This window comes from Nannospalax galili, unplaced genomic scaffold, assembly GCF_000622305.1.
Source record: "Nannospalax galili isolate Female #2095 unplaced genomic scaffold, S.galili_v1.0 scaffold188, whole genome shotgun sequence".
In the NCBI taxonomy this organism is placed as follows: Eukaryota; Metazoa; Chordata; class Mammalia; order Rodentia; family Spalacidae; genus Nannospalax; species Nannospalax galili.
This window is the reverse complement of record NW_008360325.1, coordinates 1,157,692-1,177,415: the sequence shown is the minus strand read 5'-3', so window position 1 is coordinate 1,177,415 and position 19,724 is coordinate 1,157,692. Positions and strand designations below refer to the sequence as shown.

The 19,724-nt window shown below is 46.3% G+C and overlaps 1 protein-coding gene across 3 annotated transcripts in view; it reads right to left on the bottom strand.

Annotated features, from left to right (window-relative positions):
• Cdc42bpb (CDC42 binding protein kinase beta) overlaps positions 1-19,724 on the bottom strand; it is a 103,363-nt gene that overhangs the window by 67,025 nt on the left and 16,614 nt on the right. For all 3 annotated transcript variants that reach the window (XM_029559915.1, XM_008825578.3, XM_029559916.1), the window contains exon 2: positions 193-284. In XM_029559915.1, the coding sequence (XP_029415775.1) occupies positions 193-284 (92 nt within the window). The remainder of the gene's footprint in view (positions 1-192; positions 285-19,724) is intronic.

Sequence of the window (19,724 nt, the reverse complement as noted above, 5' to 3'; positions counted from 1 at the left end):
GAACCAAAACCAGGCCCTCTGTAAGAGCAGCCAGTGCTCTAACTGCTGAACCATCTTTCCAGCCCCTTTTCCTCCTTCTTGAATTGTTTATAGAGTTCACCCAGTCAGAGCTCTCCAGAGGGTGCCAATGAACAGGGGCCCAGATGGTGAGAGGAGCTGGTGCTGCCTGGGCCACACAGGGAAGTCTCTTACCTCACCAAAAGCACCTCTTCCAATGACTTTGATGATCTCAAAGTCTTCTCGATGAAGCTGCATTTCCTTCACAAGCTGTGTAAACGGTTTAGCTGTAAGCAGAAAAAAAGTAAATTAACTACTTAATCTAGCAAACTAATGCTATCTTAATAGAGGCACCCCACTATATGGGTTTTTTGGAATACTTTTTAAAACATTTAACATTTGAAAGAGTTTAGGAAGTCTATGCTCATCAACATGGATGTTTACCAACTATACTTCAGTATCTAACAGATACCATTACTATTAGAATCTGGTTAAGAAAAAAAATTTCATTTCCTGATTAAATACAAGGTTGGCCCACTGAGGGCAGGTATGTTAGGCATGTCCCCAACTGTCCTGAGGGACAGCTCTGCCAAGTGACCACAGGGCACTGAGTGGCGGGAATCTCCTAAAGGACAGGATCAAAGGTTCCTTCAGCATTCTCAGACAGCCGTGAATGCACCTTGGTAAGCCACACAGTCTCTGCTGATAATTTGTTTGGTTGTCCCAGGAAACCTCTTCAGAGAGGTAGGTCATTTCCTTCCAGGACACAGAGCCAAGCAACAGAGCAGGGCCAGAAGCACGCAGTCTGACTCCAGAGGCAGTGTGGCCTTGGCGTTGCCCTTGTCCTCCAGCCCATAGTCTGGCCCACCTTGCAGATATGTTAGCTGCATCTCAAGTGTCTGTCTCACCTTCAGGCCCGAACCCACTTTTATGCCAATTTCTCTTTGTACTAATTAGCAGAGGTCTATGAGATGCAGGCATCTGAGCAGAACTGGGCAGCACACGCTGTGCTTATCACTGGAGCTGCACCAATACTGACAACCAGCGCTGCCGAGACTCCAACAATCTGATACTGCACAGGCTTCCAACTGATTTGCATGTTAGCCATCTCAATTCTCTACCTATTTTCTTACACGGCTGCTCAGGACCACTAAGGTTCAGCCATCACCGTGTCCTGTTCTTTCTCAGCAGTACTAGAGGCAATGGAAGGTTCTTGGCATCTACAGATAGTGAGCTCTGAGTTCTAGCCCTATCATCACCATGAATGCCAACTGGTACAGAATGCAGAAAACAGAACACACACGGCCTGGAAAGGTTGTCTGCAGTTCGTATTTATTTCAATATCACAAAAAAAAAAAAAAAAAAACCACCCATCCCAAAACCCCCAAATAAAGTAGGACTTTTTAAACAGTCATTGAAGATACCAACCTTCTTGGTGTCTTTTTAAAAAAATATTTAATTATTTTTATTTTATGTATATGAGTGTTTTGCCTGTATGTACATAAGTGCACCATGTACATGCAATGTCTGTGCAGAAGCCAGAAGGCGTCAGATCCCTTGGAACTGGAGTTATGGAAAGTTGTTAGCCACTATGTGAGTGCTAGGAATCACACACAGGTCCTCCAGAAAAAGGGCCAGTGTTTTTAACTGCTGAGCCATCTCTCCAGCCCCCTTTCTTGGTGTCTTTTTGGGGGAACCAAATCATGCCTTTCATTTTACTCTGAAGAAAAATAGTCACAATAGGGACTGGAGAGGTGGCTCAGCAGTTAAGAGCACTGGCAGTTCTTGCAGAAGACTCGGGTTCGAATCCCAGCACTGCACGACACGGGTGCCCTTATACATGTGCAAGAAAAACACTCATAGACATAAAATTTTTTTAAAAAAATCAAAAAGAAAGAAAGGCAGTTAAAACAAATCTGATCTGTTGTATTTTTCCCATCAAAAGGTGTTAGGTAAAGAGAGGATGTCAGTCAACTATGCCAGAGCCACAGACGGGAGAGCACACATTCCCTCGGCACCTGGTGGGGGAGGGGTACTGGGCAGATGCAATGACGGGAGCTTGAGGGCCCTCACTTCAACGGTGCAGGCACAGCAGCACTTAGGAAACAAGTCCCACCTGTACAGGTGCAGCACGCCAGCTGAACCTGCCGATGGTCCCGTTCCAGTTCTTGCTCCTGGACACGTTCAATGCTTACAAACCTTTACATTGTTTTTATTTTACTTCTGATTTTCAGGTTTCTATACCACTCAATCATCTCTTTAACAGATCTATGATGAGCTGACATAATCAAGTTTTAAGTCACATGACTACTGAATGCATTAATTTTAATTAATACCAATTTCTTCAGGTGAAGAAATTGGCAATAATCATTTTCATGCTTGCTAATTTTTATTACTTTAATTCTCCAAAAGGCAATTAAATGTTTGCTTGGTCTTAAGCTGCCTATCCAACAAACCCACCCAGCCTCACTCTGACATCCACCTTCCCTAGACACTACAGCTCTCAGGTACACATGCTGCGTGAAGCTAACCCTTTCCTGGCCTAGCTACATGCCTGATTGTGTTAGTCACCACTGATGGCCTCTGCACTCATCACACACTGGGTCTGTAACTGCTTTATTCTGGCTCTGTCAGATATGTCAGCTCTAAATGTCATCATTCCTCCACACTGCAGCCTTTTTTCAGAATTATACCATTTTTCTTTTCTATTTTTTGAGAAGACTCTCCCTATTAGCCCCAGCTGACCTGGAAATTGGTATGTGGAGCAGGCTGGCCTCGATCTTAAAGAGATTCACCTGCTTCTGCCTCCCAAGTGCAGGGATTAAAGGCAGGTGCCACTATGCTGGGCTGCTATTTTGTCATTTTATAGAAATTAAAGAAAATTATATTTTCTTAATATTTATTATTTTTATTTTTTCATTTGTATATGTGTATTGCCTGTGTGTTCTTATGTGCACCCATGTTGTGCAATGCCCACGGAGGACATAAGAGGCTGTCAGATCCCCTGGAACTGGAGTTACAGACAGTTGTTAGATGCCATGTGGGTGCTGGGATTCAAATCTGGATCTTCTGCAAGAATAACCAGTGTTCTTTTTTTTTTTTTTTAAAGTTTTTGGTCTTTTTGAGACAGGGTCTCCCTGTAGCCCCAGCTGTGCTGGAACTCACTATGTAGACCAGGCTGGCCTTGAACTCACAGAGATCCACCTGCCTCTGCCTCCCAAGTGCTGGGACTACAAGTGTGCATCACCACGCCCGGCACAACCAGTGTTCTTAACCACTGAGCCATCTCCTCAGCCCCAAGAAAATTAGCTTAAAATTTAATTGGCTCTTTTTTCCTCATCCTTTTATTAAGGGTTAGAAAACCTATCAATCCTTTGAAGATACGATATTCTATCTTACTTTCTTTTAAAAATGTTTAATCCTAGGGCTGGAGAGATAGCTCAGTGGTTAAGAGCACTGACTGCTCTATCAGAGGACCTGGGTTCGATTCCCAGCACCCACATGGAGGCTACGAGCCATCCTTAACTCCAGTTCCAAATCCGAAACCCTCTTCTGACCTCCAAGGCATTGCACGACACGGGTGCACTCACATACATGCAGGCAATACACTCATACACATGAAATAAAAATAAATGAAATATTTTTTTATATGTTTAATCCTGGGGCTGGAGAGATGGCTCAGTGGTTAAGAACACTGGTTGTTCTTGCAGAGGACCCAGATTTGAATCCCAGCACCCACATGGCAGCTAACAACTGTCTGTAACTCCATTTCCAGTGGGATCCAATGCCTCTGGCCTCTGCAGGCATCTGCAACAAGGTACATTTACCTGTACACAGACAGACAGACAGACAGACAGACAGACAGACGCACGCACGCACGCACGCACACACACACACACAAACAAAATCTTTAAAATAACAGCAACACCTTTAAAATAACAACAGCAGCAGCAACAACAACAGAGAACATCAATTCAGAACCCTAGCTCAAAGGGGGTTAGGGAGAGATGAGGGCTGTGGAGAGGTGAGGGTGGGGAGAGGTGAGGGTGGGGTGAGGTGAGGGTGGGGAGAGGTGAGGGCTGTGGACAGGTGAGGGTGGGAAGAGGTGAGGGCTGTGGAGAGGTGAGGGTGGGGAGAGGTGAGGGCTGTGGAGAGGTGAGGGTGGGGAGAGGTGAGGGTGGGGAAGGCAAGAAGCAGCTACTACCACTAAGCACAGGACCTGCCTTGATAGAGCAGAGGAAGCTTCCTTCAAATCTTCTAATCTGCCAGTATATTTCAGGGCCTTAATCTAGGGTCTGAGATGCTTTTCAGAATACAAAATGTTACAGACAAAATGGTGGAATTAAACCCAGTATAGCCATGGGGAGCTACACAGTGTGTCACATACTTTTAAATGTGAACGCAGGGATGGAGAGATGGCTCAGCAGGTAAGAACACTGGCTGTTCTTACAGAAGACCCAGTTTCGAATCCCAGCACCCACATGGCAGCTAACAAGTGTCTGTAACTCTAGTTCCAGGGGATCCAACAGCCTCTTCTGTCCTCCGTGGGCACTGCATGACACAGGTGCACTTACCTACATGCAGGCAATACACACATAAAATAAAAATAACAAAAATTTTTTTTTAATGTGAGAGCAAAACCACAACAACCAAAAATCCATTTGGATCAGATGTGGTGATGCCTGCCTGTAATCTCAGCCTTGGCTACACAGCAAGACCTGTCTCGACGTTAATCAAGATAAAGACCAGACACTCATTTCCAAGTATCATTTACACTAACATTCTCTTAAAAGACAGACATCATGGACAACATTGAACCCTCATGGTGATAATGAACTATAAATTACACAGGAAGACCAAATGTAACTCTTTTAAACTTCAGGAAGACCAAAGTTGTAGCCCAGGCTGGAAGGGTTCCCCTACCACCCCAGCACTCAAGAAGCAGAAGCAAAAGGATGGTGAGTTTGAACCCTGGATGGGCTACGCAGAGACTGTCTCAAATACAACAGGATAAAACTTCAAATGATAGGAGCTCCGTGGCCAGCCAGCTGACCTAGCCAAAACAGCAAGCGTCCAGTTCAGTGACGGGGCAGTGAGGCAGCAGCAGCAGAGGAAGACACCTGAGACCCTCTCTGGCCTTTGAATGCTGCACACTGGTGTGCACACCCAGACTCTCACATGCCCGGCACCACACGCACATAACACACACGTAAACACAAAGAGGAACGAATATGAGATCAACACTGCAGAAAATGAAGCCCGGTGTTCTTTCAAGCAAGAAAGCTGCCAGAAAGAGCTGAGGCAGGGGAAGATTTCTGGCTGAGAATCATTGTGAATAAGAAACTAATGCCCCCTACCCCGACTTGTTCACCAAGAATGGAAATAAGGCCAGATTAGTGGGGCAGAGGCTGGGCAGGGGGATCAGAGGAAATAGAGCCATGGCCAAGGCAGCTGTCCACACAGGAAGGTAAGCAGCTTCTTTTTGCCCCATCCAGCTGTTTCATCCATGGTGCCTGCCATCAGCTGTCAGTCTGTCTCAGCCTCTGGACTTAAGTGGACCAGGCTCCCTGCCAGTCTCTCAGCACTCTGCCTCAGTAGCTCTGTGCCACAGCCAGTATGTTTGCAATAGAAAACACTCTTAGAGATCACCTAGGACAAACAAACAGGAAGAAACAAGAACCCAGGTGGTCACTGACATGCAGGGAACACAAGGGATACCAGTCACCTCCCTGCTTCTGAGAGTGGCCCCCTTTAAGAGACATGCTTGCCTGGCACATGGGGCAGCTCTTGGGAGACACCCACTTCCAGTGATGACACAGAAGATAATTAATCACAATAAGGGTTCTCAAAATGTGCTGAAATTAGAAAAAATGTGTTCACTTGTTCAGATAGCAGGAGGTCCCGGTGGCACCCCAGTCAAGCTCCCTAAGTAGACAAGCACCTGGGCACCTGCAGTGCTCCCAGTGAACAAGTTAAAGGTGAACTGTGCTTAGCATGAGCCTTCGGAGTGAAGACAAGCTCTTTAACAGTGTGTGAAAAGCCGGCTACAGGCGCAGGCAGTGAAGTGCACTGGGGTGGGGAGGCAGGCAGGAGGCTGCGCTGAGTCAACACCAGATCAGGAACCTTCATTCCGACTGTGTGCAGTCATGGAGGACTCACACCTAGTCTCCAACTGGGGCTGGTGACTCTGCTCTTCGCTCCACCTGCACTCCAGGTCTGAGAGTTCTTCACTCATTCTTACTTGGAGTTGTTTCATCATTACAGAAACAAAACCTCGTCACCTCAGTGTCTCAGTCACCCAGCAGTGTCTGACTTCCTGCTCAAGGATGGCGCACCTCACTTGAAACCTCCAACCAAGGAGACAACAATCCCAAGATGCCAAGTATCTCCATTCACATGCAGCAACATTACTCTGCAAAGCAAAAACCCTGTGCTGTTTTGTCTGACATTTATTTATTTATTATTGATTGATTGATTATCTTTTTGAGACAGGGTCTCCCTGTAGCCCCAATTGTCCTGGAACTCACTATGTAGACCAGGCCGGCCTTGAACTCACAGGAATCCACCTGCCTCTGCCTCCCGAGTGCTGGGACTAAAGGTGTGTGTCACCACGCCCGGCTGACCACCTTTTATTCATTTATTTATTTTTTGTATTTATTTTTACTTTATGAGTGTTTTGTCTGATGTATGTAAGTGCACCTATGTCATGTAATGCCCACAGAGGCCAGAAGAGAGCATGGGGTGGTCCCCGAAACTGGAGTTACAGATGGTTGTTAGCTGCCATGTGGGTGCTGGGAACCACAAAAGCAGCCAGTGCCCTTAACTGCTGAGTCATCTCTCCAGCCCCTGGTCTGTTTAGAGAGAGACACAGAGCAGTTTAAGCTGAGCATGAGGAGGAAACCGACAGACACACAGCTGTGGAGCATACCCCAGCAACCTGCCACTGACTGACTCCACGGCCTCTGAGCACATGTGAATCAGAGTGCAGAGTGCACTTTGCCACCTGCCCCAACCAAACGCTGCATTTGTCAACAGCAGCATCGCCACTTGCCAAGTAAGACAACCAAGGTCTGCAGCCACATCACAGGAAGCAGCAGGGCTTCTTGACCCCAGGCCAAGGTGCTCTCAAAGGTCTGAATGTGTGGATCCCTGGGCCACCTCCTCCCCAGCATCAGGGGAGAGGCCCAGGGCACTGTGTCTTGCTTGTCTCAATAGCCCTGGCTGAGAGTGGCGGGAAAAGCAGTGCCCACAGTCAGCTTAGGGACCACAGCCCTTTCAGAAGGCAGCTTCTTTCTAGTCAACTTCTGGATCACCCCTAGCCACCTTCCTGCTCTGAGAATGACACCAGCCAGATACAAGGGGGAGGGGAGCTGGGCGTGGTGGCACACGCCTTTAGTCTCAGCACTTGGGAGGCAGAGGCAGGAGGATCTCTGTGAGTTCCAGGCCAGCCTGGTCTACATAGTGAGTTCCAGGCCAGCTACAGCTACTGGGAGACTCTGTCTCAAAAAGACCAAAAAACAAAATCAAACCAAACAAAAACAAGGGAGGAGGATCCTATGTGTCTGTCACCTTATGATAGAGATCCATCCCAAAACTTAACTCAGCAAAAGAAACTGGAATTTAGCATGGCGTTTGGCTGTTTCTCTCACTTAAGTTTTCAGGATGAAGAGCCCAAAAGTAGAATGAAAAGATTTACGAAATCATTTCTCCTTTGGACAAAGGTTTTTTGGGGGAAGGGGCTCTTTGAGACCCTGGCTGGCCTCAAACTCAAGAGATCCACCTGCCTCTGCCTCCTCAGTGCTGGGACTAAAGGTGTGTGCCACGGTCTCCTGTTCCTGTCACCAATGTTGTTTTCCAGGGCCTTAGCTCACCGTCTTCGCACTCTTCTACAAAGTCTCCCTACCATCTTCATATACGTCACTCTTCAAATGCAACAATTCTCAAGAAATTTCATTCAACATCTGGAATTATTCACCCTGAGGTACACTCTAAAGGGCCCAATCTTGCAAGCAGACAGAATTGAAGCTGGATGCAGCCCTGTTACACACACCCGGAGCAGAGCCTTTGCAGTCCATAGGCACCTTTTGTTGTAAACAGTGACATCTGATGGGGACACAAGGGCACAGGCCTCTGGCTTTGTCTCAACTTGATCATGCCCCTCACCATCTGAGAAATACAGGCTTCCAGGTGAGATCAATTCAGCGACATTTGCTAAGGAAAGCCCTTGGGGGTCTATGCGATGCCCTCTCAGGTTAGCATAGAGGTGGTGTACAGCATGCAAAGTTTCACTAAGCCAACCACTGAGATCACATGCATGCATTCTGGCAATCACAGACCTCACAAATGCCACCTGGAGGCACTCTAGATCCTATACCATGCAGTATGGCTCCTTGATAGCTCAGCAAGACAGGACGGCAACAACACTCCAGATGCAGCTTTCTAATTCCAAACTTGTTTGTGAACTAAATATCTGAAATTGTGGTGACTGACACAACCCCCCCCCGTTACATTCTATGTAATTACTTTAAAAACAAAGAGGATCACTATAGATTGGTTTCCTGGATCAGAGGGACAAGATCCAGCAAGCAGGCAGTACAACAAGGATGACACCCATCTCAAGGGCAGCAACATGGGAAGTGAGCCTAGCTGCCGTGCTGGCTCAGGAAGAGAAATCAAGACTGAACTCCTCTTCCCTCCCCACACAAGGATGCACTGCTCCCCCCCACCAGCATGGGCTGGGGCCTGGGGGGACAGGAGAGAGGCTGTGACACTGAGGAAGGAAATGTCTGCACCTCTTCCTCCCAGAATGCCTCTGGTCATGAGTTCTCTGCTAAATGGAGAAGGACAAAGAGCAGAGTCAAGCTTTGGCTGTCAGGGATCTGCGACAGAACACAGCTAGCTTCTTCCAGTTCTGATCCTTGAGCCTGAGAGACTCACTCACACAGTGCTATAAGATAATAGTCCCAGGGCTCAGGACAAAGTGCACCCACAACAGAAACTACAACTGAAAAGGAAGCAGGGAGAGGAATAGGAGGGTGACGATCCACAGAAAACCACAAATCACAAGTGAAAGGTGGGCAGGCCAGTTTCAGTAGTTTGGGCATTTGACAATGAAGAGGCATGCACGGCCATTCAGAGGCTGTCCACTGTTCCTCTGGTATGCTGTGCCCGGGCTTCCTCTGGCACCCAAAGAGCTGAACCAACCAAGATCCCCGTCTTCCAACCAGACAGACTTCATCATTCCACTTGCCTGCTAGGATTCATTCAGACTCCTGGTTCTTCCTATTTGACAGATGTGAACAGCAGCACTCACCAAATACCTTAAAAATTGTTTACTCTTTGAATTCCAAATATTAGATAAATATTAAATCAAGGGTGCCACATTATCATCTTAAAAACCTGCAGGATAGATACTAAGCAAACTGAGGAAAGGTCCAAGTTCAAAACATGTGCAGCCCTTATCTTCACTCCTCGCATTTATGTCTTTCATATTTCCTGTAACAGTAAAAAGTTTCCATTCTAAAATGTGGGGAAAATTAGCTCCTTATTTTTCTTGTTATTTTTTAACCTAATAATTTAGTAGACAGCATTATGAAAACTTTCTGTGCTATTGCTGGGAACTCGAAGTATGAGGCCTTTTCTACATAAAAGAAAGTAACAGCCGGTGTGGTGGGGCACGCCTTTAATCCCAGCACTTGGGAGGCAGAGGCAAGCAGATCTCTGAGTTCAGGCCAGCCTGGTCTACACAGTGAGTTCCAGGCCAGCTGGGGCTAGAGGGAGACCCCGTCTCAACAAACAAACAAACAAAGTAACAGCTTCTCATTTCACAAGAGTCTACTCCTGAGCACTGTCTGGCAGTGGGGCCAGTGCCCTTTTTACTTTTAAAGGGAATATTCAAGTTCTGTGAAAAAAGGCAACCAAGTAAAAACAATTATTACACTGTCTTCTACAGTCTGCTACCACTACATTAAAAAAAAAAAAAAAAAAAAAAGAGAGAGGGAATGGTGGCTCAGGCCTTTAATCCCAGCCTTTAATCAGGAGGCAGAGGCAGGCGGATCTCTGTGAGGTCAAAGCCAACCTAGTCTACACAGAGAGTTCCAGGACAGCTGGGGCTACAGGGAGACCCTGTCTCAAAAAGACCAAAAAAAAAAAAAAAAAAAAAAAAAAAAAAAAAAAAGTGGACTACTGCTACACACAAACTCAGGGTGTGTCTCAGGGGGTTACTACGTGAAGCTAAAGAAACAAGGTACAGAGGCTGGAGAGATGGCTCAGTGGTTAAGAGCACATGCTGCTCTTGCCGAAGAGCCAGGTTCAATCCCCAGCACCCACATGTTGGCTAATAACCATCCGTAACTCTAGTTCCAGGGGATCTAACACCTGTCTTTTGCCATTATACAACACAGGTGTACTTACATACATGCGGGCGTAATACTCATACACTAAAATAAAAATAAATAATAAGAAGAAAAACCAGGTACAAGTCAGGTGTGGTGGCTCATGCAGATAATCCCGGCACTAGAGAGGCAAGAGAATGACCATGGGTTGAACACTATCCTGGGCTAGAGTGACACCTTGTCTCAATTACCAAAATATCAAAAGTGGGGAGGGAGCTGGCAAGATGGTTCAGTGGATAAAGGCTCTTGCCACCAAGCCTGATGACCTAAGTTTGATCCCCAAGACTCACATTGTAGAAGAAGCAAACAGATTCCCAAGTTGTCCTCTGACCTCCACATACGTGCTTGGCATGCCCACCCACATAATACACACAAATAAATAATAAAATTAAAAGGAATTTTTTAAGATAGGGCTGGGAGACATCTCAGTCAGTAAATGCTTGCTGCCCAAGCATAAGAACCTAAGTTCAGATCTCCAGAATTCATATTATTAATAAAAGAAGGCCAGGCATGGCAGCGTACACACCTGTAATTCCTCCAGGGAGTCAGAAACAGGAGAACTCCCAGGGCTTGCTGACCATCCCATCAATCTAGCCAATCAGTGAGCTCCAGGCTGTCTCAGAATACAAGGTTAGATGGGCCAGGCTTGGTGGCGCATGTCTTTAATCCCAAGACTTGGGAGGCAGAGGCAGAGATAGAGGGATCTCTGTGAGATCGAGGCTATCCTGGTCTACAGAGCCAATTCCAGGTCATCTGGGGCTACAGGGAGACCTCTCAAAAAACAAAACCAAAAATAAACAAGAAACTCCATAAAGTGAAGAATGACTGAGGCAGACAGTCAGCACCAAACTCTGGGTTACACATGCTACACACACACTCACGCACACACACACTGAGACACACACACTCACGCACACACACACTGAGACACATACACTCACGCACACACACACTCAGACACATACACTCACGCACACACACACTCAGACACATACACTCACGCACACACACACTCAGACACATACACTTACGCACACACACACTCAGACACATACACTCACGCACACACACACTCAGACACATACACTCACGCACACACACACTCAGACACATACACTCACGCACACACACACTCAGACACATACACTCACGCACACACACACTCAGACACATACACTCACGCACACACACACTCAGACACATACACTCACGCACACACACACTCAGACACATACACTCACGCACACACACACTCAGACACATACACTTACGCACACACACACTCAGACACATACACTCACGCACACACACACTCAGACACATACACTCATGCACACTCACATGCACACACACTCCTATGCACACGCACACATTACACCAGACACACATTACACAGACGCAAAACACTGTACGACTCCACACGAAACTCAAAAGCAGACACTGCCCCACCATGAGTCCACCAGGGAAGAACAGTTCTTCCATGAACAAGCAGTGTTGCCAGCCAGCCGCCCACACCAACTTCCGCCCATATTTACAGAAATTAACTTTGAATGGGGCTAAGACCCAACCCACACTCACAAGGTTAAACTATGAAAAGCTTAGAAGAAAACACTGGTGCCAATCTTTACACCCTTGAATTAGGTACGACACCAAGAGCATAAGCAGACAGTAAAAGATAGGGTTTCATCAAACTAGCACAAAACACATGTTGAAAACCATTCAGTCAACAGTTGGTAAGTCTGCTTCCCCTAGTGCTAGAGAATGAACCCAGGACACTAGGGCTGTGGAAATGGGAACAGAATCTGGCTGCTTTATGGGTCCTGGGTTTCTTACAAGGGTGGTGAAAAGGTTCTAGAATTAGAGTTGATGGTGGCCAAATGTGTGATTACAATAAAAACCACTAAAATGTACATATAATAAAAAATAAAAGCCGAGCATGGTGGTGCATGCCTTTAGTCTTAGCACTTGGGAGGAAGAGGCAGGTGGATCACTGAGTTCAAGCCTAGCCTGGTCTATAGGGAGACCCCGTCTCAAAAAGACAAAAAAAATAATAATAATAAAAAGACAGGCACAACTAAGTACAATAACAGTGCTGACCACTGGAGGAGATACCATGATGGCGCCTGCTTGGGACAAGATTCATGTCACGTGTTCAAAGGCACTCAAGATGTTTAAAGATGAGGCAGCAGACACAGCAGAAGAACAAGCACTGGCTTTAAACCTGGCAGCCCCACTGCTCTGCAAACTACTTACTCTGACTCATCTCTCCCTTCTCCTCCTGGGGGCCTCGGGGTGAAGGGCCCCTGGGAGGTCATTAATGACCACAGCACCAGGTTCTCAGAAAGCATAAGGCAGAGGCATTGCCACTGGCTGCTGAAGTCATGGACTCGTACCCAGCAGTACGCACAGCTGGCACTCAGCAGGTGAACAGGTAGTACCTGGCTTCAGCCCCTCCTCTTCCTTACAAGGGTATGACCCTTACCTGAAAAGCTTCCTCTTCACTTCACGGCTGGTCCCTCAGCCCTACTCCAACCATTCTTCCCTCCTCCCTTGTCCATAGCACTTGTCAGCTCCTAAGGATTCACTGACCCAGGCGCACAGGCCAAGAACTCACACACTGACCTCCCTGAATGAAAGAAGAGCTCTGCTTACCCAGACAGCTTTCTCACTTTCTCCTCCCTCCACTATGGTGGTCTGTGACCTGATCTGATACACAGGGCAGACACTTCTTTCTGTATGTGTGAAATTTTCACATAAGGGCTTTACTTTTAAACTCATTCAATTGGAAAATACTAATAACGAGAAAAACAAGTTCACGTCAGGGATTCTTTTTTAAATTCTAGCTGCATCTTGGGATGAACACAATCATTTTGTTTGTTTGTTTGCTTTGGTCGTTTTGAGACAGGGTCTCCTGGTAGGTCTTGCTGACCTGGAACTTGCTGTGTAGACCAAGCTGGCCTCAAACTCACAGAGATCCACCTGCCTCTGCCTCCTGAGTGCTGGGTTTAAAGGTGTGTGCCACCAGACACCTCCCTTTGTCTGGTTTTCTTACACAGGTGCTAAGGATCCAAACTTAGGTCTTCATCAAACTTGTACAGTAAGCACTAGACCACTAAATCACCTGCCCAGTCCCTAAATACGCTTCATAAAGTAAGAAAACCCTCAGCACTTGATTCTTATTCAACAATACAAAAACATTAGCATAAAGGAAATGAAATACAAATGGAAACAACACAGACACTAAGTAGACAAAGAAAGTAAATGTCCTCCTGTCTCTTATATGTAACTCACCACCCAAGATAAATAGACAAATGAACAGGAAGGAAAGAAGCTCCTACATCAGACTTTTTAAATAACTACTGATTCATATAGCCTTTGTCAGCTGGGAGCTGTTGCCCCCACCAGCTGCCAGAGGACACTGAAAACACAGCAAATGAAAAGAGCTTCCACGTAATAAAATCAGTGGTAGGTAGAACTCTTGCTTAGCATCCAAGAGGCCCCCAGTTCCACTGAAGAAGAAAAAAAAAGAACTGAAGGATCAGCCAATGTTTAACATTTTTTAAAAATTTTTATTTATTCTTTTTATTTTATTTTTTTTACATGTATGAGTGTATGCCTGCATGTGAGTGCACCTGTGTCGTGCAATGCTGCAGAGGTCAGAAGAGGGCTTCAGGGCTTCGGATTCCCCTGGAACTGGAGTTAGGGATGGTTCACAGCCACCATGTAGGTGCTGGGAATTGAGCCCAGGTCCTCTGCAAGAGCAGCCAGTGCTCTTAACCACTGAGCCACCTCTCCGGCCCCCCCCCCCAATGTTTAACATTTAAAAAAAGGGGCATCTGGCTTTACAAAATTCACATTTCTCTCCATAAGCCAAAAAGAGTTGTTACAACTATTGCTCCTGGGCTTGGCACTTGCCACCAAGTCTGATGACCTGAGTTCAATCCCCAAGACCCACATGGTAGAAGGTGAGAACTGACTCCTAAAAGTTGCCTTCTGACCTCCACATGTGTGCCCCAGGGCTCATGCTGCCTCCCAAAATAAATAAGTGCTTTGGGGAGCTTTAGTGGTTTTTTGAGATAGGGTTTCCCTGTAGTCCCTGGAACTCACTACGTAGACCAAGATGGCCTGGAACTCGCAGAGATCCACCTGCCTCTGCCTCCCAAGTGCTGGGATTAAATAAAGTGTGCCACCATGTCTGGCTAAATGTAGTTTTGGGGGTTTTTTAGATGTTGTTCTTTAAACAAACACTTCAGTAAAAGTAGATTTATAGGCTAGGTACCACCTTTAAGTCCCAGCACTCAGGAGGCAGAGGCAGGTGGATCTCTGTGACTTCCAAGGCCAGCCTGAGCCTGATGACAAGCAGGGAACTGCAGAATGCTATGCTTATTTTTCCTCGTGCACAACTTTGCTGGGAAGCAGCTCCCGCTCCTAGCCCTGCCATTTGGACTCATTCTCATTTGCTGGTAGGTGTCTCAACACAGAAACACATCTCAACTGGCTGGATATAGTACTACTCAGAGATGGAAGTACCAACTTGTGTTCCTAAGTTCAATTAAAACCAGAAAGCTCAAGATCATATTTTAAAAGCCAAATCCTGCTGGTCATGGTGGCTCACCCCTGTAATGCTAGCACTCAGGAGGCTGAGGCAGGAAGATAAGGCGTTCATGCCAGCCTGGGCTACAGGAGGCCCTTCCTCAAAACAAACAAGTGGAGTTCTCACTGCATTCAGTGCTTAAGGGTCTCTAGTCAACAGTTTGTTAACACACTTGTGCAAGGGGCCTCCAGTGCTGGCCAGTGGGGGTGGGGCTGGGGGCTGCTTCTCCCACCAGGGCTAGAGAGTAGCATATATTCCCCTCATTTCTGTCCCCTCTACTGCTTCAGAGCAGGTCTGAGATCCTGTTAGTCACCCCGGCAGAGGGAGCGGTGGCAACCTCTGAACTAGTCTGCATTCTCCTGCCCAGTGGAAGGAGGAGGATGCTCCTTCCACTGTGAAGACTGCAGGGTGCTCTGGCTTCCCTTCTCTTGGAACAGAGTCAGAGACGTGAAGGGACAAGGGCTGCCAAACTCCTCCAGAGCCTGGGTCTGCATGACACCAAGAGATGGGGGTCCCCAAGGACCTGCACCAGAAGAGGTGGGGCTAGAGGAAGGGAAGGAGTATATGCTAGGCAAATCCCTCTCCCCATCAAAGGAAAGCCCAGCAGAGAGACATGCAAGTTCATTTAAGGGTTGTTTACCACTCAGTCCCTCTGGCATGTTCTGACTTCCTCTGGCACCTAAGAGGCTGATCCAACCAAGATCCCAGCCTTCCATCTCACACATACAGAATCCCAGGGAGCTGCCAGCCAAATCAGGAGATCCAAACACATGCCCCCAGTGTTCCCAGGGATGTGTCCACCATGAGAGGCCCCTGGTGTTCCCAGGGATGTGTCTGCCATGGAAGGCCCCAACTAGACAAGAGATGTCTGGGAAGGCCAGGTCAAGCTACTTGTCTGAGGGAGATGGGAAAGGGCAGCAGCTCTACACTAGGTTTGTTTTTGTTTTGTTTGTCTTTTTGAAACAGGGTTTTCCTGTAGCCCTAGCTGGCCTGGAACTTGTTATGTAGACCAGGCTGGCCTCAAACTCACAGAGATCCACCTGCCTCTGACTCCCAAGTGCTGGGATCAGAGACATGTGTCACCACGCCCAGCTCCCCAATAGATCTTGAAGGAGACTTTGTATGAGTTTTCTTATACATGTCCTTAAGGCAGGAAGGCAAAAGCCCATGGCTGCAGCTCTGTAGAAAGTGACACAGCGTCCCCAACTGCCACACAGCATTCCTTCTGCCTTCCTTTTGTAGAGAACAACATAGCGTCCCTTCTGGGTCATAAAAGTTTTATGAGCTGGTAAAACTGCAAACTCTGCAGTGACTGATGGTTTCAGTACTGGCATTCACTGGCATTCACTGGCTCTGCTTCCCAAACCTTCCCAAGCACTCTCTGGACTCAACTCCACCCGGTCTGCTCTCTCAGGTGCTCCCACTGGTGGGCATGCAGCCTTCCTTTCAAATGCAGCACACAGAGAAGTCAGCCACTGCGGGGAACAGGCACTAAGGTTATCCACCCACACGGAATTTTATTTTTTAAAACATTTAAAGTTAATTTTATTGAGAATACTTCTCTAAGACTGTAATACTTTAAGCACCATTAAAGTCTTGGTACCATTAACTACATCAAGAAAAAACCTCGAGAAGTGGAGGGACATGAAATGGGTACTAATTCACAACATTTTTTTTTTTTTTTTTTTTTTATGTTTTTGAACCAGGGCCCCCCTGTAGCCTGAGCTGACCTGGAACTCACTATGCAGACCAGTCTGGCCTCAAACTCACAGAGATCCGCCTGCCTCTGTCTCCCAAGCGCTGGGGTTAAAGGCATGCGCCACCATGCCTGGCTAACACATGGGTTTTAATTTATATTATAACCAATGGCTATCACAATGCTACTGGAAAAGGGCACTAGAAAAGCTGATCGACCGTGGACTTAAAATATTACCAATGGGGACACTAGCAATCTGCACAACGGCAAAATGAACAACCAAGATTGTTGGTCTTCCAAGTTCCATGGTCAAGAAAGAGCTGAGCCTTGAGGAAAGTGACACACCAGAGAAAAAAAGCTTTGAAAGTCTCATCTTTATCCTCAGAAAGAGAGAGGAGCTGGCGGCCTGCCACTACCCACTCAGCAGCCACATGACCAGCAAGCAAGGTCCTTAAGAGAAGTATTTTCACCCTAGATTCCACGTTCAGTCATACTAAATCAAGTGAGAACAGAAGACCTCCTCAATCCTCACAGGGGGAAAAAAAACGTGTGTGTGTACCTGAATCATGTGAGTAATGTATAAACACACACACACGTAGAACAACCCTAGCAAACTGTCAAAAACAGAATCCAAAAAGAAAGAGTGGGGAGCACAAGAAAACTGGTGGCTCGGAAGAAGCCACAGGAGGGAGGTGTGGTCCACAGCAATCCAAAGGACACTCTCCACCCCCACCCACTTACACAGCTGTGTATCTACCTGCCCTCTCACTGGGTGCAGTCACAAGACTCAGGCTTCACAATGGATAATGTTTACATAACCACAGCTGTCATAAAAGTTACTCACTGGTTTTCAATTCTTTAAACCAACTTCATAGCTGAAGATGTAGCTCATCAGTAGAGCAAACTCCCAAATATTCCCAAGGCCCTGGGCTCCATCCCTAGTACCATAAACAAAGAAGAAGGAGGGGGAGGCGGCCTGCATTGTAGTCACACAACATAAATGTAACTTTGACAATATAAAATTGGTGAATTCTTCTAACTCAAGTGAAAATTTAAAAGATATAAAGAATGGGTCTGGCTGAGCACGGTGGGGTAGTCCCAGCACTTGGGAGGCAGAGACAGGTAGATCTCTGTGAGTTCCAGGCCAACCTGGTCTACATAGTGAGTTCCAGGACAGCTGGGGCTACCGGGAGACCCTGTCTCAAAAAGACCAAAAAAAAAAAAAAAAAAAAACAAAAAAACAAGGGTCTGGAGAGATGGCTCAGTGGTTAAGAGCACTGACTACTCTTCCAGGACAGGTTTGGTTTCCAGCACCCACAAGATGGCTAACAACCACCCATAACACCAGGGGATCTGACACCCTCTTCTGGCCTCTGTGAGTGCGTGCATGTGGTACACTTAGAAACATGCAGAATAAAACACTCATAACACATAAAGAAAATAAAAATATAAAATCTTTTTAAAAGATATAAAGAATATTAAATAGGTGTTGGAGAGATGGCTCAGTGGTTAAGCACACTAGCTGTTCTTGCAAAAGACCCAGGTTTGAATCCCAGTACCCACATGGTGGCTAACAACCATCTGTAACTCCAGTTCCAGGGGATCTGACGCCCTCTTCTGTCCTCCACAGGCACTGCATGACATGGGTACATTTACACACATGCAGGCAATACACTCATGTACATAAAATAAAAATAACATCTTTAAAAGGTCTCATTAGGGGCTGGAGAGATGGCTCAGCAGTTAAGAACACTGACTGTTCTTGCAGAAGACCCAGGTTCAATTCCCAGCACCCACATGGTGGCTAAAAACCGCTCTTAACTCCAGTTCCAGGGGAATCCAAAGCCCTCCTCTGACCTCCGCGGCATTGCACACCACGGGTGCACTCACATACATGCAGGCAATACACTCATACACATAAAATAAAAATAAAGTATTTTAAAATAAAATTTAAAAAGTTTGTATACATTTGCGATAAACAATCAAAAAATGAAGCCCTAATTCCATTTATAATAGCATAAAAAAGATATCCTGAATTGCGAATCCATTAATTTTGCTATGCAACTTTTTTTGCCATAATGAAAAAATGTGTACTCTAAAAACAGCTTTGAAAAATTTTAGCCGGGCATGGTGGCGCATGCCTTTAATCCCAGCACTCGGGAGGCAGAGAGGCAGGCGGATCTCTGTGAGTTCAAGTCCAGCCTGGTCTACATAGTGAGTTCCAGGCCAGCTGGGGCTACAGGGAGACCCTGTCTCAAAAAGACCAAAAAGAAAAAAAGAAAAATTTTAGAAAGAAAATGTTAAAGAGAAAGATGCATTCCTGAATAGGATGATGTCAATACTGTTAAGATGGCAAGACTCAACATATTAGATGAATCTCTATCAGAATCCCACTTATGCTCTTAACAGAAACTCCTATACATTCAAAACTCCATAGGAAAATACAGGGAACCAAAATTGGCCAAAACCATCTTGAAAAAGAACAAAGTTGTAATGCTCACCCTTCCTAATTTCAACACCTGACTACAAATAACAGTAATCAAGACACCGATACACACATAAAGATGGGCACATCCACGGAACACAACTGAGTCTAGAAATAAGCCAAACATTTATGGCCAGAAGCTGTAACAAGGGTTAGTTAACTTTCCTCACAGACAGGACAGGGTATCTTCAGAACACCTCATGGGAGAAGGATTTAGTTTGACTTGTGTTGGGGTCCTCTATTATGCAAGTAGAAGTCTCTTCACATCCAGATAGCTCACGAGCTCGGAAACTATGTGCTGCAGATTCCTTTCATAGCAGAGTGCCTTCCTGGCATCCTCCCTGACTCTTCTTTTAAAGTGCTCGCCACAAATACATGCCCTCCGGCACAGGAGCTACCAGGTTTTAATCAGGCGTTGTCTGATAGCCTGATAGAAGCCCACCGCCCTATGTAAATGAGGCATCCTAAAAGTACCTATCAGCTAAGACTTCTTCTGCTGTCTCTACACTATAAATAGTCCTAGTTTTACCCCAATAAAGTTGGAGCTGGATCACTCAG